General features: G+C 41.8%; 1 protein-coding gene across 13 annotated transcripts in view; it reads right to left on the reverse strand.

The window, feature by feature from the left end:
- Window positions 1-26,229, reverse strand: part of LOC111155563 (par-3 family cell polarity regulator) — a 687,032-nt gene that overhangs the window by 176,886 nt on the left and 483,917 nt on the right. For 7 of the 13 annotated variants that reach the window (XM_022515794.1, XM_022515792.1, XM_022515789.1 and 4 more), the window contains one exon: window positions 193-303. The exons of 3 other annotated variants lie outside the window; for them this stretch is intronic. In XM_022515794.1, the coding sequence (XP_022371502.1) occupies window positions 193-303 (111 nt within the window). Of the gene's footprint in view, window positions 1-192; window positions 304-25,252; window positions 25,350-26,229 lie in introns of those variants that run through there. 3 more of the 13 variants (XM_022515800.1, XM_022515798.1, XM_022515799.1) reach the window with 2 other exon arrangements.

The raw sequence follows: 26,229 nt of genomic DNA on the forward strand, positions 1-26,229 counted from the left end.
AAAGAAAGAAAGAAAGAAAGAAAGAAAGAAAGAAAGAAAGAAAGAAAAAGAAAGAACGAACGAACAAAAGAAAGAAAGAAAGAAAGAAAGAAAGAAAGAAAGAAAGAAAGAAAGAAAGAAAGAAAGAAAAAAGAGTAGAAAGGACAAAAAACTCTATCTGGTGAGATTTAATCAAATGACTGAAGAGTCTACCTCTCCTGCTCCTGCTTCATTCGTATCCTCTCATCTTCTGACGTAAGGGAGTCCTGTATTTTTATTTTACCCGTTTTCTCAATCTTGTCATCTTTTCGATGTTTGCCAAACCTGTTGATAACAAAAAATTCTAACTTGTCAATATATACAAAATGAGTTTTCATTCTTTTGTGACAAAGACACATCTACTCAATGAAATGCGACCTTCCTCAAAATGAGGGCCAAAAGTTCTGTAATTCTCCAGTTTTTGCCCAATATGACTATTTTCAATCAGATTACTGGATTCATTTTTAATGAGAACTTTCCAGTGACAACCCTTTTGAAAATGGCCTCAATCCCCCCTTTTTCCTTTGGAGAAACAAAAATAAACAACAACTTTGCAGTTCATCCTTACTGAACGGAACAATTTCGGGCTAAATACTTCAAATGCTAGAGGCCAAAAATCTGCATTAGAACGGGTTGCTCTTATGACTAAAGAATGGTAATCTGCAATCATCTACTTAATAATCTCTCCATAAACAACTATTCTTATTTTCACAGTCAGGTTTATTGGAAACATTCATCATAGTTTAAAAACTGACAAACAAGGTCATGTTTGCAAGGTTTAAAGTACAAAGGATAATTTACACTGCTACAACGCTTTGAGCTTATTAAATTGAAAGCTTTAAGGCATTCTCCTCAAATGCTATTCCGAAATCTGATGGAAAGCAATTGCTGAATGTGGCATCTTTGCCTTTGAAATCTGTATCTGATCAAAAACAAACATGATTCAAAACCGGTCCACACAAACTTTCACAGATGGCCACGGAGCTGGAGGCTCTCTGCGAAAACACTAATACTCTCTGCTGGCATCATCCGAAATATCTCAGAAGCCTAGATTTGCTGTCAATTCTTGGTCCTGCTCTGTTGCTTTCCTCTAAAAGAGACGATGTTGCCTGGAATGCATGCACTACATACCCTCAAATAATACTCCTTTTAGTGATTTAGTCACCAGATATTTAAAAAAAAAAAAAACCTTTTATAGACAGTTACTTAACTAAGCATTCATGAGTATATAAAATACATCGAGTATTTCTCACAAAGTAGGGATCTAGCTTATGTTGAACAATTAATCACATTGAAAAGAAGAGTTAAATAAATAAATAAATAAACAGTAGTCCAAAACTGATATAAAAGAGAAAAAGATATTTTAATTTTTGGCTTGGTTGGTAGCACAGGTCTTTCTTCTATTAACACAAATCTGATTTCAAATACTGGTTTATACATGAAGTGTACATGGGAATATCTTACACGTTTACTAAAGGAAAACTGTTTACAAAGGGGTTTAGAAATGAGGAAGGGAGAACATTCTTAAAATGTTAAAATAGAAAAAAGTTAAAATAACTATCATCACTCATCCTTTAAAAGTTACATATATTATTAGACAGCATTCAAAACTGTCTATAAAATTAACTTCTATAAAGCAAATCTACCTTTAAATTGCAACGGTATTTAGAAATTGGAAGATCATTGCAACTGCAAAAAGGGAAAAAGAAAAAGAGGAAAAAAAACTCCCTAAGAACTTAGGCACAGAATCTGACCACTTCCCACAAGGGATAAAATATGCATTATGTTTTTAAAACAAACACAAAGCATTAAAAATAAAAACTTTCTCTTGCCTTTATTTTTGTCAATATATCAATAATGCCTAAGAGTTAGGCATAATGACTGACTTTATAGAATGAATTAATAAACAAATGAAAAAGTGAACATAAAAAACTGATATATCACAGTAGGAGCCAACATCTAAAACATAATGTTCATTCATTTGACAAAAATTTATTAAGCATCTACAGGGGGTTCAGGAAAGAGGACAGAGCTGGACAAATTAATCTGAGCATCATCAGTATGTAGATGGTATTTAAAGCCCCCATGAATTCCCATCCTGAAAATTCTGCAACACTGAGGCATCTGGAAATAGAAAACGTATTAAATTCCAACTTCAAGAAAAGTGTAAGTTCAAATCTTATACATGATATTTACTTAGATGAGGGCTTTCTAAAGGTAAATCATTTTAACCATTTAGTTTTCCAGTGCATAAATATCCCTCCAATGATACAATGTTGCAAACTTGTTTTGTTTTGCTTTTAAAGGCCTGGGCTGGTTCACATTATAAATTATATACATTCAAACCTGTATCATATTTATGAAGCACTACACCATGACACAAGATACACAGTTGACCCTTAAACAACATGGATCCACTTATACCCAGGTTTGTGGTTTTTTGCTTTTTGGGTTTTTTTTGATAAATATAGTACAGTACTGTGAATGTATTTTTTCCTCAAGTTTTTCTTAACATTCTCTTTTCTCTAGCTTACTTTATTCTAAGAATACAATATATAACACATATATAAAATCTGTGTTAGTCAACTATTTATGTTATCAGTAAGTCAACAGTTGGTTATTAGTAATTAAATTTATTGGGAGTCCAATGTTACCCATGGATTTTCAAGGGCACATGGGATCGGCACCCCAATCCCTGTATTTTAAGAGTCAATTGTATCTCTATCTGTACCAAAAGGTACAATTTAATCTTACAAGAAGATCATGTACAACATTCCTTTGAGTTAATAATATGAGGGAAAACTGAGAGTGGTTGACTTTGCCATGTTTTAAAACAGTTAAGATATTTTTGGTCCCAAACCTAACACAGAGTTTTAATCAGCTATGTTAGATCTTTTTTTTAATGATCTCAGCCTGAAAGCTGAAAAGGTTTCTGTTTTAGATCTCAATCTATTAACTTTCAAGTTTCATCTTAAATACACATGATTAAAAAGAATAAAAAAGAGTGAATCCTGATTCAGATTTAAGAAGTGAATTTTTTTCTCATTTGATATTAAAAGTATTAGCGTCCTAGGCCAGCCCTGAATAAAATATACTATTTTATTATATGTAAATTTATTATCAAACTGTTACAGTATACTTTCCTTTTGAAATTATAAATTCAAGATTGATATATTAAAAAGCAAAGAAAGCACAGATAAAATGTTTGTAGGTTAGCATTTGGACATTTCCCTTAATGCCTGCCTTAGTTAATAAATTATGTGATTTCTTTAAGGCATACTATAAAAGCACAGCATATTACTTTATAATTGGGGTAAAAATGAATCCCTTAGTGGTGATTTTTTGGCAGAATAAAATAAAGACTATAGGTGAAAAAAAATATACCAACTGTTCTAGAGTGTAAAAAGAACAAGAGCGTAGCTATGCCCTCATTCATTCTCACTGACAATATATTGTAGTGTTCTCTTACAGTTGTTTAATTTTTCCTGCAAAGAGGTGGGACGTCCATGAAAACTTTCAGCTACACATGTACTTTCAGTTTCACAGCTAAAATCAGTGATCAGTCTATGAAGACAATCATTCAATACCAAGCTGCTTAAAACTTGAAAGATATCAACTACATTTATTTTATTATTTTTTAAAAGCTACGGATGAATTTCAAATGGGTCATGTTCCAAAGAAGAGCAAGGCTGAAAAAATCATGTACTAGTAATGGTAGGTCCAAACCCATTTCCAGCAAAGGATCAGTTTTGCAACAGCCTTCTGACTAACCTGCCCCACAACCCCCAACATGTTCAAACAGAAAACTCCACCATCCAATGGGTGTGACACTAGACTAGAAAGCAGTCATGGACCCTATCACTCCAGGAAGAATTTGCTAGTCATATCTTCGGATATATTAACATAAGGAAATGACCTTTGAAACACACGGCTGTGGGGGTGGTGGGGTGACACAGTCAGGTAAGTGGCAGACTCTTGATTTCAGCTCAGGTCCATGATCTCAGGGTGCTGGGGTGCAGCCCAGACACAGACCCTGTGCTCAGCATGGCATCTGCTTGAGATTCTCTCTTCCTTCCCCTTGTCCCTTCCCCTGCTCATGCTCTCTCTCTCTCTCAAAAAAGACAAAAACAAAAAAACAAAACAAAACAAAAAAGCATGGAGACAAAAAGAAAAATAGAAAGCTTGAGAAAAAGTTGACAGAGAAAGATTTCAGAGATACTGCTACCTGAAGAAGGCGCTGTGGAAAAAATGCCAAGCCACCGAAGACTCCTTCACAATAAGATACAGCCTGATGAGCCCTGTCTTACCAAAGTAGAATTGATTCTAACATTTCTTAAACATATGGCTTTCTTCATAAAGAATACAGCAATGTTTTCATTCAGCTAAAGTAATCTCCAACTAATCTGCTAAATGGGTTTCGCTGTGACGTGTTACAAATGAGATCACTGCCGTCTGCCAGATCGGCCATATTTATTACTACAGTAAAGAATAGTGGGCAAAACATGCACTTGTTGACGAAAGGGGAAAGAGGAAAAAAAAAAAGAATAACAAAGGACTACAACAAAATTCTGTTGTTTTCTATAGAAAGAACTGTCATTAAAAATTTACTGATAAGAGTTTCATGCTATTGAACCATCATTTCAGCTTTTAGTAAATTAACCTAATTCTCTCTGTGGTATAAATAACAGTGAAATATCTTACTATTATATTGCTACTAAAATTAGAGACCTTCAGAAAAAATTATGCTGAGTGATAGAACACAGAGCATCCTACTATAAATAAAATAAAAATATAATTGGATTTGTAATAAATGGAACTTCCTAGTATTGTATTTGAAAATGTGATATAGTAGAAATCTTAAAAATCTTCTGGCATACTTAAAAATAGATGAACAGAACACCCAGCACCAATTATCTTGTAAGCTCTGAGGAATAATTTTTGAAGTAAGATTTTCTTCAATAAAGAAAATCACTGAAATGTCACCTAGAAGGTTGGTATTTCTCACTGCCAATTACCAAGGTCTTCATTTCTAAGGAGGGTTTGCTATAATACTTGCCTTACTTTTTACCCTAACCAAGGTGTAGGTTAAGTGATGATGCTTGCCTGGGGGAGAGAACTGAAATGGCTCAAATACAAATTTAGTGTCAGTGACTAGAAGCCCTGTCCTCCCCCAACACCAACTTCTCCACTGGAGTGGCCACCATGCACTTAACTTAATACCCCATGCTGTATTTTGTATATTTGCACCATCACATGGTTTAATCACTTCCTTTCTCTGCGAACTCATTATCTCTTTCTGGAATCTTCCCGGTGTTTCTCATAGACACAGTTGGTATAGCCACTGTGCTAACCTGTCCTCGACCACTGCCTGCTGTGATAATGCTGCCCTTTGCCCTAAAGATCCTTGAGAGATCCAGCAGTGCAATGAGCTAGATTCGAGACTCTACAGCAAAACTGAAAACCCTGTCCTGTGTTATTCTGATGTTCTATCAAATTCTCTGAAATGCCTCAGGAACACTCTGTTCACCCAAATCAAAGCAAAACCATGAGCTTTTAACACTATTTCTCTATTTTCCTTTTGTGTCATACTTTTCCTAAATGGTTTTGATCCAAGTTTCTCTAGAAAATCTTTTCAGTTGATTCTGGTTCAATCTTTTTCCACATTCTTGCTGTCAGCTGCCGACAGCAAAGTTCTCTCAATTCATCACAATGGTCTCTAACACGATTATGAACTTATTTTTTTTTTAAGATTTTTATTTATTTGTCAGAGAGAGAGAATGCAAGCTGGAGGAGCAGCCAGCAGAGGGAGAAGCAGACTCCCCACTGAGCAAGGAGCCAGGTATGGGACTCAAACCCAGGACCCTGGGATCATGACCTGAGCCGAAGGCAGACGCTTAACTGACTGAGCCACCCAGCCATCCCTATTGAACTTATTTTTGTCTTAAAGCCTTAAACTGTTCTAAATTTTAGTTGGAAAAAAAAAATCTAGCTATATATCTTTGTAGAATATTCTACTGCACTCTTACCCATATGCACAGAAGGTATATGTGCACATTTCTGAAAATCAAAGTCTAAAGATTGGTCACTGCATTCAATGTCCATATTTGACAAACAAAGAAACTGAGGCTCAAGAAGTATGCAGAGCTGCCCAAAGTCACACTGCAAGCTAGGAACAGAGTTCAGGTCACCTCATGTGTAGTTTAAGAGATCTCAGTGAGTCTAAACTTGGATACTCCTAGAGAAATTGAAATTCCCAGACCTATGAAGTTCACTTCGTGTAAATCCTAAGTGAGACATATAATTGAACACCTGTTGGATGCTCTTTTGATTACTTAATTACATTTAAGTAGAATTTATTGAATTTTTATTATGTACTTTATCTCATTGATTTCCACAACCAGCCTGTGAGGTGGGTGTTACCACCATCCTCCTCTTTGAGGGGAACCTCAAGGGGATTTAATGATTTCACAGGCCATAGAGCAAGTAGCAAACCCGGACATTAGACTCTTTTTACCCAAGACGGACCCAAGACTCTTTTCACCACACCCAGACTCAAAAACTTGAGGAACCAAGAAAAAAAACAAACTTGAGGAACCAAAGACAGTCTAACACTCTTATTCTTTTATGCTCAGAGCAGCTGATTAAACCATCTTTGTGGAAATAAATGAGATAAATCTTGCATTTCCTGCAGCAGTGAGGTCAAAAGGACATTGTTCCCACATGGAACTTGTCTGTGAAGACCAGGAATCTGGACGCAAGGTTAAGAACTGATCCTCAACATTGGAAAGGATGATAAAAATGACCCACATACCCATTGCTATGACACTGCCAATATTTCTAAATACAATGATACTCCGCAAGTCAAAATTGTCTGTACTGACATATGCAAATACTGCCAGGGGACAGCAGAAGCGTGTCAAACTGTCCAAACCCAATCCAAGGGTAAAACAGCATGAATTCAACGAGTGCATTTATCTTTTACAATAATGCACTCATAGTTTCTGGCTAGCCACCCACCCCCATCTTTGTGTGTGTGTGTGTGTGTGGCTCAGCCTCCATTTTATAAATAAGTAAAAAAACAAGTCACTTCTAACATGTCCTTCCCATACAGGATCTCACATATTTTAGTGACATTTTAAGAACTCGCTACCATGATCGTGCACTGATTTGCTCAGCAATAGATTGTGGCAATGCTGGATGAATCAGGGAAGAGAAGGCTGATTATGAAAAGCAGAAAGCTTCTATTTAGGCAAAAAAAAACAAACAAACCTGGTAACCAACAATGATGAGAAACGGAGGCTTAGAAAGGGCGCATGACAACTTGATAGTGCTTTTATAAAATGGGATGCCGTTTTAACTGGTGGAGTTTAGCAGGGGTTCTCTTTAGAAGGAAATTCACAAACTTGAGAACCATTATTTGTGTACAGTTTTCATCAGTGCTAGCCTGATCAGATTTAATAAACTAAATTTGGGGTGCTTAACATCCAGAAAAGAAAAAAGACCTTTTTTTTTTTTTTTAAAAGAAAATATAGCTTCTATTTAACCAAGCTAGAACAGCCTTTAGACATGTAATATATGAACCCTTAATGGACAACACACCCTTTTCAGGATGCCCATTAAGTGTCCTTATAAGTGCACTCTTCCCTTGGCATAGCCTGTGTTATCTAATCAAGGAGGCACTGATATGCCTAGTAACCCAACACTTCAGGAGTCCTGGAAGGATATGTATGGAACAAGGAAATATTAAAACAACAGTAAAGAAACTGAACCCGGCACATTATCAATATTAATTTTACAAACATCACTGTAAATCCCAAATATCTTAAAAACAACACCAAACCCAAACACACACACACACACAACCACAGGACCTAGATAGAAAGACTTAAGAGAAAAAAAAAAAAAAAAAAGCAGACACAGTAATCCTTCGAAACACAAGATAAATACATAAATAACTCTGAAATAATATTTATAATCTGTACTAAGAGCCATTCAAGGAAAATGACAGAGATGAGTGGAAGTATATCTTAATTATTATGTTAAAGCTTTTCAGGCATCAGCTAGTTCATGGACTACATGACATTTTCTGTAGCAAATAAGTTCCCTTTGTCAAATGGGGTCAATTAGTAATTACTGTTCCATACAAGATTTTTATAAGGCTTAATACACCTTATTTTTTTTTCTTTTTTTTTTTTTTTAATATTTTTTTTTTTCTTTTTTTTGACAGACAGAGACCACAAGTAGGCAGAGTGGCAGGCAGACAGAGAGGAGGAAGCAGGCTCCCCGCTGAGCAGAGAACCCGATATGGGGCTCGATCCCAGGACCCTGGGACCCTGGGACCATGACCTGAGCCGAAGGTAGAGGCTTTAACCCACTGAGCCACCCAGGCGCCCCTTTTTTTCAACATATACCCACACAGGTAATCAAACCACACAAACCCCATAACACCAAACATGCAGATGCAAATAATATGAAAAGTATATTTTTTTGTTTCCCCTTTAACTACACTGACTTTATAATAAATGATGTATATATAGCGTATATAAAATAAACACACACACCTAAATATAATAAAAACAACACATAATTTTTTTTTTTATAAATGTTTAATTTGGCATTGAAATCAGTCATGTCCACTTCTAATGATTCTGGGAGTGCCTTTCACACAACTACTTCTCTGGATCCTTTCTTTACTACTATACTCCTAATTCTTGCACTGTTCCTTTTAATGCATTATTGTTTCATAATACAATACTCCAAATTGCAAATTACATTTGGCTCAAGAAGTGATTATGAAAAATACTATCACTGCTGCCTTTGCTCGAATAACTCGGATAATAATGAGAGATTGATTGAGCTCTGAGCAGCCCAAGTGATGAGAAGGGTCAATTTGAACATTTCTATTAAGCTTCTTTTGTTAAATCCAACACTTTGCCAGGTCAGAGGCAAATAATCATACCCTACATCTGGTTACCATGGTTTTCCTTTTCTTAAAGCATCAAAACAATTTAGCAAGTGGTACTGCCCCAAAGGCAGTTCCTATAAGAAATGCTAATGAGACCTAAGTCAAGAAACACATCTATTCAAAAGGGCACTTGAGAAACATAAAAAGTAAAAGGTAGAAAGATAGGTTACTTTACACCTTTTTTCCTATTAGGACAAAGAATCGGAAGTATTTAGCAACAGAGATAATCCTAATAATTTCCATTGTCATCTGCCTGATACTCAAATTGGCATCCAGGTTATAAATGCTTCTGTGGCAATGCAAACACATGTACACTTTAGGAATATCTTTTTTGAGCTGGAAATATTCACCCTCCATTAAATACGCACCGCAAGTCGAAGTCCAAGTTTTAACTACTGATAGGAGATATTTAGTTACGGATACAGCGGAAACCCTCTCAAATATGTTCTGTACTGTGTTTACAGAGCAAGGGAAGTGACAAAGAAAATATGATCATTGATGACTGAAGGATGGGAAGGGGAGAGACCTTTTGTATAGCTCCTGGAAGCTTTGAAAGATTAAAACTTCCCCAAAGATCTCATTATCTGTAAAGTTAAGGTGTCAGTCAGCACTTTTTTCTGTTGATGAGAACAATTTCTGTTGATTCACATTTCTTAGAGAACGCTCTCTACAGAGTAAATTAAGAGGCACTGACTTTTATTTTTTATCTTTTGCATATTCAGATTTAATAGTAGGGAGCTGACACGTTTGAGAAGGCTCAACAAAGGGTTCTTTGGGGCGTGAGCTGGAGGCCACTGGCTGCCCGGGCCTCCCTGGGTCCCACCATCCGCTCAAGGAACAAAGGCCTCATGGTCACATATCTGGGTAGAGTCGGAGTTCCTACAGCACGCCTCGGTCCTGGTGAGTTTCACACACACAGACAAGGGCCGGGTGACAGGGGAGAATGGCCATGGCCGTTTTCTAGAAAAGCTCCTCTCCTCTTCCACACTGTGATTCACTCCACCCAGATGCACAGGACCGCCTCAGAGTTATGACTCAACTGTGGCTCAGAGCGCAGCTCCCAGGAAGGCTCTGAAATCCGGATGGCTCGGGGTCTCGAGCGACAAGGCCTCAGAGTAGGGAGACGTGTTTACTGTCTCATCTCCAATCATCACAGCCCCCGTGGAACAGGGAACATGAGATGTGACAAATGGCAAACCACCACATTTTTCCTTATTTGACAAAATAGTTCAACAAGCGTTTAAATATAGAACTTGTTGATTTGCGCACTGGCCTGGAATTCCTCTCCTCCCAGCTGATTTCCATCTCCCCGGCACGGTCTCATCTGCCCGGCCTGCTGTGTGGTCTGCGGCCCCACTGGCTCCCCAGCAGGAGTGGGCCAAAAAAGCAGAGCTGGGCGAGAGCGCGCCCTGTTTGTCCAAGAAACCATCCTGGAACCAGAGCCAAGCCCACGGGTCTCAGTTTAAATTCTCAAGTCTCCCCAGTGACGGTTGCTTTGACGGGAGATCATTACGCTGCTTTTCCTTGGCTGATCTGTGGGGCCGAAACGAGTGTGTACAATCAGGCGGTATTAGCAAACATCACTTTACTGAGGATAGTATATAATATAAATAGGTAGACTTCTACCCCAAATGATCGAGATAACCCTTACATCCTTTTTAGCAAAGGCACTCAGCATACCTATCTACAAACTAAGAAACTAATGCAGGAAGAAATAATCTAAGGGAAGAAAGCTCACGAGAAAAGAACTTAAATAACACGAGCTGACAGATGTACAGCACCTTACAATTCCAAAAAGCTTTCCATCCATATTCTTTCATTTAGTTCTTAGAAGAACACAAGAGGGAGACGTGTGAACGGGAGCCCGAGATGGCCGGGTGAGGCGGCAGGCGCAGTGGGGCCGGGCTGGGAAGACAGAGCTTCAAATCCACACTCTGATTCTTTCTACCACAGAATCCTCGTCTCCCCTAAGACTGACCTCAGCCTCTCTGAATGCCTCTTAGGTTCCTCAAGTTATTTTATATACTGGTCACTCATGAAGTAAAATCTTTATTTAGGACACTGAGATCATATTAAATATAAACTTTAAGGAAGATCACTATGTAAGCACCTTTGAGGGTGAAACACCAGATAGACTGCAACATACTTGAACATTTCCAATGTAATTCTAATTCTTAAGCACCCACCAACATGCATGGGGTAGGGTTCCCCCCCCACAGAAGTGAGCTGCTCAAGAGGGATCCAAGGACAACTTGACATAAGACACACAAGCATTTGGGTAGCTTGTCTGAAAATCAACAACGCAAGGACATGTCACATAGAGGCTGGGACTGGGCAGGGGCAATGTTTTTCCAACCTTGGCATTCTTGAAATTTTGACCCAGACGATCCTGGGCAGTGGGCTGCATGGGGTGGGGGAGGAGGCTCTCTCGTGCATCATGGGACCTTCAGCAGCATCCGTGGCCTCTAACTGTACCTGCCGCTAGCACTCCTCCCCGTGGATGACAACCAAGGAGTCATCAGACACTGCCAGAAGCCCTGAGGGCAAAACCCTGGGGCCTGAGGACCACTGGGCCAGGGTTTCAGATAAACAACAAAGCTCAATGTGGTATCTTCATTATTTACAAAGAATAAGAAGAGGACTCCTAGGATAGTAAAAGGTAAATCCTCACCCCCCAAGGGCCCCCATTTATTTCAGGATTACTTTCTAAACACTAAAGAAGGAAACTCCTTCTACTGAGATGGTTAAGATTGAATGCAGATGACCCTCTAAGTCCCAGAAGGTAAGATCTAGCATGCTGTAACCCAAGAATATATTAGGGAATATATCCATAAAAACCAGTCAAGTTAAAAGGCACAACAGTCAGTATCATCAACATGAGGACATTGATGAAGAGCCTGTATTCCAAAATCAGAAAGACATAGGTTACTTGATATATGACAGTTGGCACTATTAAATAATAAAAATACTATCTATAAAAAATAGTAGCAAAGATGAAATGTAATCATGTTCTAAAGCATGTAGCACTCTGAAGGCAGAAATCACTCAATTAAATAATAGATATGATTTTCTAACAAAAATATCTATATATTCCTTCCTTCCTTCCTTCCTCCATGTCAATGTGGATCCTCTAGGCTAAGCTGGGAAGACCACGACCATTTCAAGAGGTGCATATAATAAGGCTTTCCAGTATTTGTGGCCCACACCTTGTCTTTCTGGTTAAGCCAAAATGCTCTGGCCAGCCATGGCAGGTCTTGGCCAGCAGGATAGAATGAGGGCGAACGGCAGCCCAGAGCTATAAAGCAGCTACAATCTCAGAGGCCTGACTCCACCCGTCTTCAGAAACAGTGACTCAGAAAGGTGGCTCCCAGCGCAGACTCCCCACAGCAGCTCCTGGCTGTCAGGTATCCCCTTCTCCTTAACCTCCTCAAAAACGGACCCCTGATTTGGTAGGGAGAGGAAATGTGCCTCCCTGGGATCAAGCTACTTTGCCCAGCCACCTTTGAGAACAGGAACAGAAGACTGCAGAAGACAGTCAGGAGTGTAAACACTGGAGCCAGATTTCTGGGTCAACATCCCAGCTTTGCCTGACTAGCTATATGACGCACAGCCACACGACTCACTCTGCTTGGACAACTCGCCAAGCCTCTCTGAGCCTCAATTTACTCTTTAGTAAAATGCAACCACCCTCATGGGTTTACATGAGAATTCAGTGAATTATACATGCACTTTGCACTGACACAAATAAGCTCTCCATAAGTACTAACTGTTTTATCATTACTTTTATTGTTAAATTCTGGCTCATAGAAATTGATATGGGGCTTCTGGGAATGATCTGTAGAAAGGCGGCCGATTCCACTGAAAGTTCCCTTTCCCCCTTCCTGCTGCTTCTTGCTTAGAATTCTGACAAGATGGCTGGAGCTGTAACCACGAAGTGACCACGAGGGTAGAAATACATGTTTAAGACACTCGTGTTCATCGTGACACGACTCACACAAGCTAAAAGATGGATGCAAACTGCCTGTTGACGGATGAACGGATAAACAAAAATGTGAGCTATAAGTAGAGTGGAATATTATTCAGCCTTAAAAAGGAAGGAAATCCTGTCACGGGTTAAAGCACGATGGATCTGGAGGACGTTATGCTCAACAAAATAAGCCAGTGACATAACTACTGTTGGAAGTGTCTAGAATGGTCAAGTTCAGAGAGACAGAAAACAGAACCGTGGTGGTTATGGGTGGGGGACAGGGAAATGGGTTTGGTGTTTAGAGGACACATAGTGTCAGGATGTGTGAGAGAAAGAGAGTTCTGGGGCAGATGGTAGTGACAGTCACACGGCAACGTGAATGTTAATGCCCCTGAACAGCACACTTAAACATGGTGAAGATGGTAAACATTATGGCTATTTCAGCACAATTTAAAAAATAAAGACACACGTAGTAAGGACGGCTGAATGAACAGAAGGGGGTAACACTGCTGACACTCCGGGCCTAGCACACAAGCCCTGGACTGCCTTTCTCCAGACTTCTTATAAATTAGAGACAAATAAGCCTTGTCGCATTTAAACAACAGTTCCTTGGGTCTGTGCTGCAACCAAACCAATTTGTCCCAGATAAAGGCATGGAGATAAGAAGGCAAGAAAGACAGATCCCTTTCATATATTTGGCTTTCCAAACAGAAAAGAAAAATACGTTCTTTGAAGCATCTTTGTAAATGATTCCACCCTCCCGTCAATACCTCATTCTTCAGGCCCACGGTTCCCAGCAACCAATCTACTCTTAGGGATGTCACCATCAAGGTTAACCCAATGCGGCCGACGGGGGGCGGGAGGGAGCCAGCAGCCTTCCAAGACTGTAACAGCAGAATTAATGGAGACAACTGAAAATAACCACCCGCACAAAGCCTCATCTCTTTCGGCCAACCCTGCAATTCCAGCTGAAAGACTTTCAATATGAAATCGAGAAGGAAACAACATTCCATGAGTCAGAAATGATTTTCATTTTCTCCTCATTGTTCCTGATGCTATTTGGATATTCGACAGTTGGTGACTAGAGACTCCTTCACACGCTTTCTATTACCTTGGCTGCTAATAAGTGTTTCTTTCTAACTTAGTTGGCTGCCTGTCAGCCGCACTACATACACAGAATGGAGGATGCTTCTAAATGAAAGCGGGATTTCCCGTGGCTGACCAGACTAGCTGGAGATAATCTGAAAATTCTGCTTTAGTGCATTACCTAACTTCCATCTCACAAGAAAAATAACATTCAAAGGAATTCTGCTAGACTCCATAGAGAGGGGTCTACTCGTAAGAGTAAAAGCATGGAATTTTGACAGTAAAGATAATAAGACCCGTATGGATAAAACTATATTTAAATATGCGACCTTTCCAAAAAAAGAACTCCATAGGGAAAATGTTATATACGCTTTTTTCTATTTGTTCATGAAAATTGTGAAGGCAGATCTAAAATCGTAGTAGTAAATTATTTAAAGACCACAATGGTACCTATGACCAAACAACAGCTAACTAGTTACGTTTTCTACTTTTTAAAAAATGATACTTAGCTTATAGTATTTTATTATTGAAAATATAAAAGAAATAAAAATCACGTCACAGCAGGAAATACACATAATTCTCTATTTTCATGGGAAATATATTTCCAGAAAGAAACCTAGTGGAAATGTTTTGGAATGGAACCATGACTATAAAGTACATAATATACAGAATGATTCATGATATTAAAAACACCTGTAAAAAAATAATAAAAAGTTTTTTTTTAATAATGCAGATAGGCAGTGCACAGCTAGGAGCCCTTCAGAAAAGGTGACAAACTAAAAATAATGGGCACACACTCAATATACCAATTTCAATAGTTTACATAAAGCATTAATAGTTTGACTGTATCCCAAACTTTATATCCCCTTAGATAGAACATAAAAGATGAACACGGTTGCCCTGAAACACAAAGATATCTGTAAATGGTAAAATCGGTTTGTTCTTTTTTAGAAGCCACGGGAATGGAACCACTCACGAATCTTGAGAAAATACATCCTGGGAAACAGTCTGAGATGTACATAAGTATAGAGTGAGGACTCCTATTATGTGTTATAATGGTTAAATGTCACAATTTGAAAAAAAAAAAAGTTTCAAAATGAATCTTGGAATACTGAAAAAATAAAATTTTTAAAAAAGGTAATTTTAAAGCAGGAACTGTGAGGAAGCAAGCTATTTATCTGAACTAAGTACTTCTATTGTTTTGTAAACAGGAGAGAAAATTGAACTCAGGTCCTATTACAATTCCCAGCGGCTGGTGTCATCCTGATCCACACTCAACTCTGGTCACAGACTCAGCAGTAAGACACCTGCCAAGACAGACAGAGGAGGAAAGACAACACAGAGAGAGGGAATGAGAAATTCTCTCGGATCTCATGGTCAACAAAACCAAACATTAAATTTGTTAAAATTAATCCCTCATATCCTAATTTCTGTAATTCTTTGTGAAGGTCTGCAACAGGGATGAGTATGTCACTTAAAATGTAATTTCTATTGCTCAAAAATACAGAAATCAGCACAGGTTTCTGTGTTTGTGTAGAGAGTGTTGGGAAAAAAAGAGCTTGCGTCTTACAACAGGAATTAATGTATTATATCCTTAACTTGGAACAAGCATTAGCATCCAGAGGTTCTGTGTGTACTGCCATCCTACAGAAACCCTGAAACGGGTAACCATTCAAAACTGGTCAGTGACACGTACGATGCTAGAATTCCCACGCAGCCAGGCCCGTGAGTCCGTTGGACTTCTCAGCAGAAACACTGTGGGCCACATCCTTCTATTAATAAAAGACACCCTCTTGCCTTGGCTTTAACGATCATAATCTTCTGGTTTTCTATCTGCAGCAGCCTCTCGGTCACCAAAACCTTCCATGGCCCCACTCCGCACCCTAAGCTGCCCCCCGATATTTGAAGGGTCCCCAGAACGTTGGCCTTCACCTTTTCGGTCTCCGACTTCCTAATCTCTACAGCCCCTCCTGCTCATCTGCTCCCTGGTGACGTCCACTGGGGTATTTCGCACATAAGCACCAACCAGTCAGATTCAACAGGTCCCACTTCCTCCTCCGGAAGGGACGTTCCTCCAGGGTTTCCCATCAGTGTAAACACCCTCAGTCTAGTTTCTCAGGCCCGAACCGTAGGAATTATTTCTTACTCTTTTTTCTCTCTCATTTTTTACATCTATCAAATCCCCAGGTCCCCTAGATGCCTCCTGAGAAATACGTATCGTATCTCTGTCCCCGTGGTCACCCCGTGGCTGGCCACCATTTTCACAACAGCTGCCCTGCAGAGCTCCCAGCCCCACGCTCTGGGCCAGCTCCTTAGTTCCCCCCACACACCATTGCTACAGTCCTTTTAATTTTCTTTAAAAATGTCAATGTATCAAGCCATTCTCCTGAATGGCCTCTCATTCCCCACCCGCTGCAAACCTACAGGACTTCCAGCACCGAAACAGTATTTTTCGATTGTGCGTTGCAACCTGTTAAAAATGTAAAATCAATTTGGTAGGACTCCTCTAGCGTTTCCAAACAAGTGAGTTACACCATAATAACAGTAACATCACGAGCAGCTACCATTTACAGAGCGCTTTCTTTCTTTGTAGCAGGAGGGGTTCTGAGGTGCCTGGGATACAGTGACTCATTTTAGCTTCCAAACAACCGGGTGAGGCAGGTACCATTATTATGCATACTTGACAAGCAAGAAAAGTGAGGCACAAAGAGCTTCATTAACTTGCTGCAAATGCAAGGCTGGTGAGTGTACAGCTGGGATTTGGACCCAGGGGATGGAACCTCTTCACCATTCTGCTCAGCCAGCTTTCACCGGTACATCAGAGCACAGCACACGGAGGAAGGGCCAGTCTCACCCCGGGAAATGTTGGTTTTAGTGACTTTGTGTGTGTGGGCCCACTGGCTTGCAAGGCAAAATATATTTCTTACTGAGAACGTTATCAAGAGTCTGAATCCCACCGATGCCAAATACTCCTTTCCCCCAGAAGGCCCTTGAAAAAGAGAAAACATCTTTTGGATCTGAGTTTTAAAATGTCATCTTCTGGAGGGAGGTGACTCTGGCCCCTACTGTGGGCGGGCGCACTTACTCTAAGTCCCCCAGCCCTTCCAAAGGGCCACTGTGGCAGGGCCTGTCTTCTCTGAGTTACAGGGGAATCCCTGGCCCCCAGTATGGTCCCCAGCAGAGAGCAGGCCCTCAGGGAACAGGTGTCGAATGTACTTACGAATGGCTTTACCTGAAAATGACTAAGACATGCTACCCACTCCATAGCCAGCCACTTGCTCACCATCAGAAACAGTTTCTGCCAGGTGAGCAGCAAAATGCTCAGAAGTCATTGCTTGCCTCAGCTGTTCTTTGCACAAGGCACATGGATGCTTGTTTTTCTGTGCCTGCCTCAGAGTCCAGGCTGCTCCCACTGGCAGGGTGAGGCAGGAGTAGATATGGTAGGAGAATGAAGCCGTCCTTTGGAGCAGTGATCAGGGCCAGGAGTCCACACTCGCCCCCACCAGGAAAATGGCTCTTCCTGCCAGAAATACCCATTGAGGAAATGGAAGGCATCAGGCCATACTTCACAGGCTGCAGACTTCCTTGGCTCCAGATCTGTGGCTCTCACCAGCCAATGTGCAAAGAAGCAGTGAAAGTTAGTCTTTAATAGGATACTTATCATTAAGTGCTGAAATATGATTGCCCATCAGGAGATTTACTGCTCATTTGCAAATATATGTACCTGAATGCTGAGATGCAGGAAACTAAATTCATTTGAGGGCAATCCCCTTTTCCCCAGTCTGGCTAGGACAATTCAGGTGTGTAGCAGAAAACATCCTGCATGAATGATTATCAGTGCTTTGCTGCTGTGCTCTAAGCATCTGGCTGTTGCTCTGTTCTAGAAAGTTCATCAAGGGAAAATGTCCATCCTGTTAGAATAACTATCTTACAGTGTGTCCAAAGTTTACTTCCTTAAACTTCCAGAATCACCCTATACTAAGATTAAATTGATACTATCACTTGCTCAATTAAAAAAAAAAAAAAGTTTTTAACCCTATACCCTAAAAAGATGAAGTAAAAAAGAAAACCTGAAATTCTAGGAATTCCAAAGTAAAGTTGGGATGCTTTCCTAATGACGGAAGTGGTTATAAAAGCAGGAATTCGATAAAAGATTACTTCCCTCTAAGCAGCCATGGAAAGGTGCCCTGGCCAGGTACAAGGATCCAGACAGACACAATGAGCAGTGCCGGACAGGCAGGCAGCCCTGAGCTGCACTGATCTTCCAAGGGGCACAGCCCTAAAGGCCGAACTGTGGTCTCTGGGGCACGTCCAAGGATCGGCAGGATTGCTAATCCAGGCGGCACGGACAGGGAGAGGGTGAAAACAGGAAGATAGGGAACATCAGGAGATTCACGGAGGAAATCAAGACTGCGAACACACGGCCTCATGACTGTTTTAACAGTGGAAGATGAAAGGAAGAGCAGCCGTTGAGCAAGATCTGAGGTACAAGAAGGTACACAGTAAGGGGAAAAGGAGGTTAAAAACGGGAAAGGACTTAAAGCATTTATAGGACTCAATAGCCATCTTGAAAGAAGAGAGCAGGCATAGAGCTAACCTTTGTTCTCTTTTTTTAAAATCATTGCTAGTATTCAGGGTACTGTATAGATGGGTTTGAGGGTCAGGTATGGGGGAAGGGATATGGCAATCAGTAATTTTTAAATTAACAATAAAACTCCTGAGTCCTTAAGAATTATTTTGGGAGGGAAAAGACCACAGACAGAGGATGCTAAGAAATCAAATAGGAACAAAAGTTAAAAGTCTGGCTCAAAAGATACTAACTTCCACACTTCCCAGCTAGCGACAGGGATCTCTCTTTTTTCCTAGCACACAATAGCAATGGCACGTCATGTGATTAACCGCTAGCCATCTTAGCTCTCATCCGGGTAGTCAGGGCAGCACAACACATTGGAAGAGGCTAAGAAGGTTCAGCTGGTTTAGCAGAGTGGGTAAGAACATGGCGTTAGGGGTAGACCCGTGTTCAAATTCGCTGTGGCTCTGCCACGGGGACCCTGTGTGACCTTGGTCATCAGTAACCCCTGAACATTTGTGTTCACTTTCTTTACCTGTAATAGCTGATTAGAAAGAGCACCCACCCTATAGGGTTATTATAAGGATTAAATGAGTCATTGCAACAATGTTCTTAGTGGACGTCCATCAATACCAACACGCAATGAATGCTAAATGCTTGCCAGAGAGACAATTGTGGATTGTCTCTCCACAATCCAAGGAGAGAATCCCGAAGGACTTCTCTCCTTCGGGAAGTCCTCATGACCAGCATGTCACCCAACGAAATCAGAAACAGGCGTCGAGGTGATAATGGATAACACGGTAAATTACTGGGAGAGTAGAAACAGAGAAGCCTTCATACAGACAGTAGGGATGTTATGCAGTTAGTTTGTGTCAGTTCAGTTCATTTCAAAGTCCCTGTTCCTCCGTTTGGGCAAATAATGTAAACTTGTTATTTTATTCTTTTTTTGTAAGGACTGAAAGTGTTACATAAACTAGAATGACAGTCTTTTTAACACAGGAGAGATGGATGTTATAATATACAATATGTAAATATTAAATAAGGTATTGAAGGAGCAACTAAGGAGGTACGGCTATCTTTACCCCCAAGATACACCTTATTTAAGAATCAGGACTATCCCAGGGGCATCTGGGTGGCTCAGTGGGTTAAAGCCTCTGCCTTTGGCTCAGGTCATGATCTCAGGGTCCTGGGATCGAGCCCCGTATCCAGCTCTCTGCTCGGCAGGGAGCCTGCTTCCCCCTCTCTCTCTGCCTGCCTCTCTCTGCCTGCCTCTCTCCCTACTTGTGATCTCTGTCAAATAAATAAATAAAATCTTAAAAAAAAAAAAATCAGGACTATCCCAGGCCTCAGGAGGCTAGGCCCCAGGTACTCAGCTAAGTGTCCTCCCTTCAGGGTGGTAGAGAAAAGGGGAAAACTCCAGGGCGCCATCTATGGGCGGTGGCACCTGTAGAAGACCCAGGCCCCTGAAGGCCGTGGGTGTGGTCTTCAGAAGGGAGGGCGCAGTTTCACCAGCTTATTCTCCGCTGCTTGGGGAAGCTTGTGAAGAGGAAAACAAGGTTCCGACTTCTTTTAGGGACAGAATCTTGCACTATCTGCTGAGCCTGACATTTTAAGGCTTAGGAAGGCATTAATAGGGCAATTTCAATATTGACTCCTTGCTTGAATCTGTGACCCCCTCAGCGATACGACCCAAAGCCTGAAGGTTGGGGCCTGCTTGGCATGAAGGATTTTAATTTGGAAATTGTATCTTTCTTTAAAAGTCTGACGTAATGGAGAATACCTAAATCATTTATGGCTACTAAGAGCAGGGAAAATGGTAACTTGAACAATAAACCAAAGGACATGATGTAGACCTATGGAGCGTGAAAAGGCCTGCTCTCTGGGGACTGTCTTGGTCAGTCACAGACACGCTTTGGAGTGACATCATCTTCCAAAGATGGGAGCATGCACCAGTACTGCCCCGGTGTGACAGCTTGTCATAAACTGCAGAATTACTCCAGGTAGAAATTCCTCACCTACACTGTCTCTGCTTACTCTGGGAACTTGATGTATTCATTCATTCAATCAACAAACACATCTGGGTCTGGATTTCAGCACAGCAGATCCTGAGATGAGGATTCAGGCCAGTGGTTTACTGGAATGACAGGGGAGTGCAGACATGATGGGGCGGAGGGAGGAAAAGCAGCCCAAAAGGAGTGTTCTCAAGCCTGTTGCCACTGTGGCAAGGGGAGCTCAATCCCGCAGGCAAACTCCAGGAGCAGGCAGAATGGGGCTGCACGGCCTCTCCCCCTGGGGTGTGCACAGAAATCTCTAGGGCTGTAAAGCTGCAGGTTCTGATGTCAGTGGGTCTGGAGAGGGGCCTAGGATTCTGCATGTCTGACAGGCTCCCAGGGCCTGCCGTGCTCCTGGTCTGAGGACCACACTTCCGGGACGAAGGGAGAAGACTTATGCCTGAGCATTCAAACCCTCTGGGCCGCACGGACAGGAGTCCTTTTACAGGGGCTTTCTTGAGTCCTCGGCTGCCCACGGCTCTGAGGAGGGGGGATCCCAAGGCACTTCTTCTGGCAGTGTGCACGAGAAGCAGAGCCTCCTTCCACAGCCTGCGATGTCTCAGGCACCAAGGCGGAGACAGGCCGTGGGAATCTGGAGGACACAGTGACCGCATACGGACGTCCTGACCTCTGTTACACTCCCTGGGCCCTGATGACGCACCAGGCAAGGGCCAAGGTCAACGATCCTTGCCACTGTCAACCAAATGTTAAATCAAGTGTGATACATCCTATGTTAGGCAGTGGTGAGTGCGGAGGAGAAAAGCAGTGCCAAAAAGTGGGACAGGAAGGGTCACAGTGAGAGGGAGTGCTGTTTGGTGAGGCTGGAGAGTCACCCCCCGAAAAGCTGACCCTCACGAACCTGTGGGTATCTGAGAACGGATGATTGCAGGTAGAGACACGAGCAAGGACAAAGGCTCTAGTAGGCCTGGCAGGTGCGGGAGGAGAGGCCAGTGCAGCCAGAGTGAAGTTAGCAAAGGCAAGAGGAGAAGAGGTCAGAGGGGCTACACGTAGGAGGCAAGTCCTGGGCGGGTGGGGCAGGGGGAGGTGTCCCACAGGTGACCCTTGAACCTCTCCTCTGAATGCCTTGGAAGGCTGCTGGGGGTTGAACAGAGGAGGGAAAGGACATGACTTCTAGTGCAGCGTTCAGAAGGTACTGAGTGGAGGCAAGGTGGGAACAGGAAGGGCGGTTGGAGGATTACTGCTGACATCCGGGAGGCAGAGGATGGGGGTACGGAAAAGTACCAGGGCTTTATAGAATTTATAAACCACATGGACCTTTGCTTTTGTACATCAATAAACTGGATGTGGAATGTAAGGAAAATGTAAGAGTCAAGGATCACCTGAAGGTTTCGGACCTAACCAACTGAAAAACAAACAAACAAACAAACAAAAAAACGGAGTTGCCATTATCTAGTAAGGGAAGAAATAGGGGCCCCTGGCTGGCTCAGCTGGTTAAGCCTCTGCCTTCGGCTCAGGTCATGATCCCAGGGTCATGGGATCGAGCCCCACATCGGGCTCCCTGCTCAGTGGGGAACCTGCTTCCCCCTTAGCCCTGCCTCTCCCTGCTTGTGCGTGCGTGCTCTCTCTCAAAAAAATAATTTGAAGAAGAAGAAGAAGGAAGCAAAAGAAGAAGAAGGTAGAAGGGAGAAGAGGGGAGCAGTACCCAGCACTGAGCTGGAAGCACATTAAGTATCAAGTGAGCGTGGGAAGAGGACGGAGGACCTACAAATCTAGAGTTGGAAGAAGATGCCCAGGTGGGAGACGTGAATGTGGGAGTCTGCCCACCGGCTGTATTTAGAGTCGAGAGGCTGTTTCCCAAGAACAGAAAAACTCTGTGTTACTGAGAAGAGGAAAAGAGAAGAGCACTGAGGACTGAGCCGGGGGTGGGGGAGGGGGAGCTCCACTACCTGAAGGACAGAGCATGGCACGGGACTGAAAAGGGAGATGGAACTGAGAGGCTAGAATGGAAGGCAGAGACCCCGGCGAGGCTGATCTCGAAGAAGCGCAACCGTCAACGTGCCAAGTGCTACGGGCCCACCCAGGCGAGCTGAGGGGGCACAGGGAACACCGCCCCATGAAGAGGTCCCTGGTGACCTGCATGGGAACAGGCTGTAGAGCCCAGGGGCATGAGGTGTCACCGAAGGCAGTTTCAGATAGAACAGGAGAAATGAAGAGGATGAATACTAATTGATCAAAGGGTAAGTGTTGGGATGCGTAGGAGAGAAAATGAGGTCGTAGTTGAAAGGGAAGGGAGGTTAAGACAGACTTTCGTCTAAGCTAGAGAAGTAAGAGCACAGTGTAGGACAAAGGGAATGATCCGGTGGAGAAGGGCAGGCCTTCCTGACGTGTCCTGGCCTTACCTTCAATCTCATCCATGCTAAAAACAGAGAAGTAGAAAGGTTAACGGGAGACATGGTCATTTCACTAGGATATGAAATTTAATCCAATTTTAGTCTTTTGTCTCTAAATTGGCTATTATTAAACAGGTCAAAAGAAAACCATCCAACACTCAATTATGTAAGCGGTCACTTCGCCAGGGAATTCTTTAAAAGCCTATCTACAAGAATCAATTACCTTTATGTAATAATTTGTGGCTTGATAAAAATATATTTAGGAATACCAGGTACTCGGATCCATTATATTTAATGTGAAAGATACAGAACCTCTAATGGTAACAAATAAAAACATTCAGAGAGAATATTCCCCAATACATGTTGTGGTAAATGTCATTAGCCTGGCCTGTCTTCCAGGACATTTTCCAATGGTGTGATCGTATTTATTTACCCTGTGTTATTAGAGAGTGAATAGTCACTAGCCTTCAATTTTCACATCAATTGCAGAAAAAAGATTCCATTTTCTACACCGTCTGGAATTGAAATTGACTTAGCATCTCAGAACTGTCAAAAATTTCTTTTACGAAAAGGTTTGCTTTACAGAGACTATAAAGTAGGTGTCATCCTTGACAGGGGCATTCTATATTCATGCCGCAGGTCTCTGCAAAGGCAGCGTTAAGGAGCGTCAGGAAAGGTCTTAGAAAGGCCTTGCCGTCATGCTTTGTGCCTCCCCTGGCTTCCTCGCAGTCAGCTTCCGCACTGTAGATGTCAGGGGCTCTCTATTTAAAACTGCTAACAAGAAAGAGAAGAATTCGAAAAGAATATGATATCAGCTACCCTCAAACTTGCCTTTGCTAACAGGTCAGCCTGACACTTAATTTTCCTGCGTTGAAAACGGGAACCTCATCTCCATTCGAATTAGAAGTAAATGTTAAGTCCTCGGTTGCACAGATTTGAAACTTACTCCGAAGGATCCTCCCCCGCGTGTGTACTCACACAACTGGGCTGGTCTCTGTCCAGCTCACAAACGAGAAACCTGGTAAAATTACGCAAGATCTCTGAAGTCCTTTCTTTTCTGTTAGGAAGTACTGTGCCTGTCCTTCATGCAGATGGGCAGACTTTCCCACAGATGTTATCTTTACTGCATTCCCTAAATCAGCAGCAGCTTAGACCGAGTGCCATTTAACGTTACCAGAGTGCAACCGGTCACATTCACCCACAGGGCAATTAGGCCTGAGCCATAAAAATCTACAAGTCCCGCTATTTCCGACATCAACAAATAAACAGGCTTATGGGAGCCTCCTTCCTGGGATCCCCGTCAGGGCTGTTGCCTGGCGGGGGCGGGCGGAGTTCCGTTCTCACAGGTGCACAACCCAGCTCCCGGACACCCTTTATGAAATGGTTCTCTGTTTCATCATCGCATTTATTTTCAAGAGTGATACGATTCCAACATTCTCGGGGAATGAAGCTGACTACATGGAGTCCTGCGGCAATTCTGAAGACGCATAGAATGGAGAGGTGGTAAGTTAAGGCTTCTTCTAAGCAGAAGGCTTCCTCCTAAAGGAAGGACAGGCTGAGACCCACCCGTACATTCAGAGTAGTGATTACAACACGTGGTCAGGCAGAATCTTTCCAGAAACACTGTTATAAAAGGGTATGTGCTCTTAACTCCCTGTGGCCTCAGCAAACCTCAGAATTACTATTTGCTAGAGTGGTATTTGCTAGAGTGGCTCTACTTTTTCCCAGGAAGGACCTGCTGGGTCAGCCACGCCCCCAAGCACAGACATCTCTTTTCCCAACCCCCATCTTTTGTCTGAGCCCTGTAACCTATGAAGGGACTCAACTTTGTTCAAAAGTACCTTGCAAACCGGCAGATTTGGTTATCAAGTGGTGGGTGACAGCCCCACCCCAAAGGCCTCCCTGCCACCTGCCTGTGACCTCGGCCACCGTGTCACACAAACCAAACGGGTACGTTACATCGTCTCGAAAGCAGATTCTAACATCGGACTGATGTGTGCTGATGATTTCTGAATACGCCAGCAGCTAGACTATGGTTTTCCACTATGAAAAAGGGGCTAATAAAAATGATAGGAAAAAACACTTCTCTGCCTTTTCAAGCAGTAATTTAAACCCCCAAGCTCAAAATCAAGATGAAAAAGTTCCAAATTGATTAATATGGAAATTACCAAACCATCGAAACTGCTGATGTCGTAAACAAAATTCGTCAACAGCCACTAAGACTTCATTGAAAGTAAATTTATTGTTTGTTTTAAAAATCAACTGTGCAAATATGTGCTTCTCGAGACCTTTTTGAATCTGGTTTGTTGTTCATCTCTTCTCAGGCTTCAGTTTGGCAAGGCTAAATGAGAAACACGGTACAGACACACAGTTAGTAAGTACAGGTAAGGGAAGCAACAGTCATTCCTGTTTGTTATTCTCTCAAAGCCTAAAGAGTGTAATCCAAGCTACAACATTAAGTCTTAAAATCTGATCATGTTCACTGTGTTCTGAAAACTACCATATTCTAAAAGGGGAAAGATAGCAGTGTATCTGATTTCAACCAAACAAGGTTTCAAACTAAATTACCTATTTCCTCTTACAGAACTAAATAAAACAATGCTGCAGGGACCCAGGTAATCATTTTAAGTGTAATTGGAGGATTCAATTTTAATGGTAATAATGCAACATTACTTTTGCTTTAGCTCTCCATAGTGATAGGTTCTCAGCTGTCACATATGGACAAAAGCACAAAATGAACCCGAGATGTGCACAGTGAGGTCACCTCTAAGAAACCTTCAGTTTGAGAGTGGATACAATTCTACGACATTCAAAAGAGAACCATTCTAATCTTTTAGGCAAAGCAATATCAAATTGTACTCACTCCAGGACTGAAAAGGAGGGCAACACGTAATTTTTTCAACACTTACTATTGGAGACTATTGTCCTAATATAGGGTTTTATTATCATATTGATTATTTCAGTTTGAAGACAGACACCAGGCAAAAGTATGTTACTGAATAATGCTATTGCTTTCCTTCAAACATGAACGCATTTAAAACATTAAATAATAGATCTCTCTCCTTCTAAAGGGCAGATTTAGTTCCTTCCCTCTTTAGGGACAATTCCATACAACTGCAGAATTCTCAAAAATATTTTGGGGTATTAAATGTGAATAGGCAAACATCTGAGAATCAAACATAAACAAAGACTCAAAATTCCAGACCCTCCCTCTGTTCTGC

The sequence above is a fragment of the Enhydra lutris genome, unplaced genomic scaffold (assembly GCF_002288905.1).
Source record: "Enhydra lutris kenyoni isolate GAN:26980312 unplaced genomic scaffold, ASM228890v2 scaffoldscaffold42, whole genome shotgun sequence".
In the NCBI taxonomy this organism is placed as follows: domain Eukaryota; kingdom Metazoa; phylum Chordata; class Mammalia; order Carnivora; family Mustelidae; genus Enhydra; species Enhydra lutris.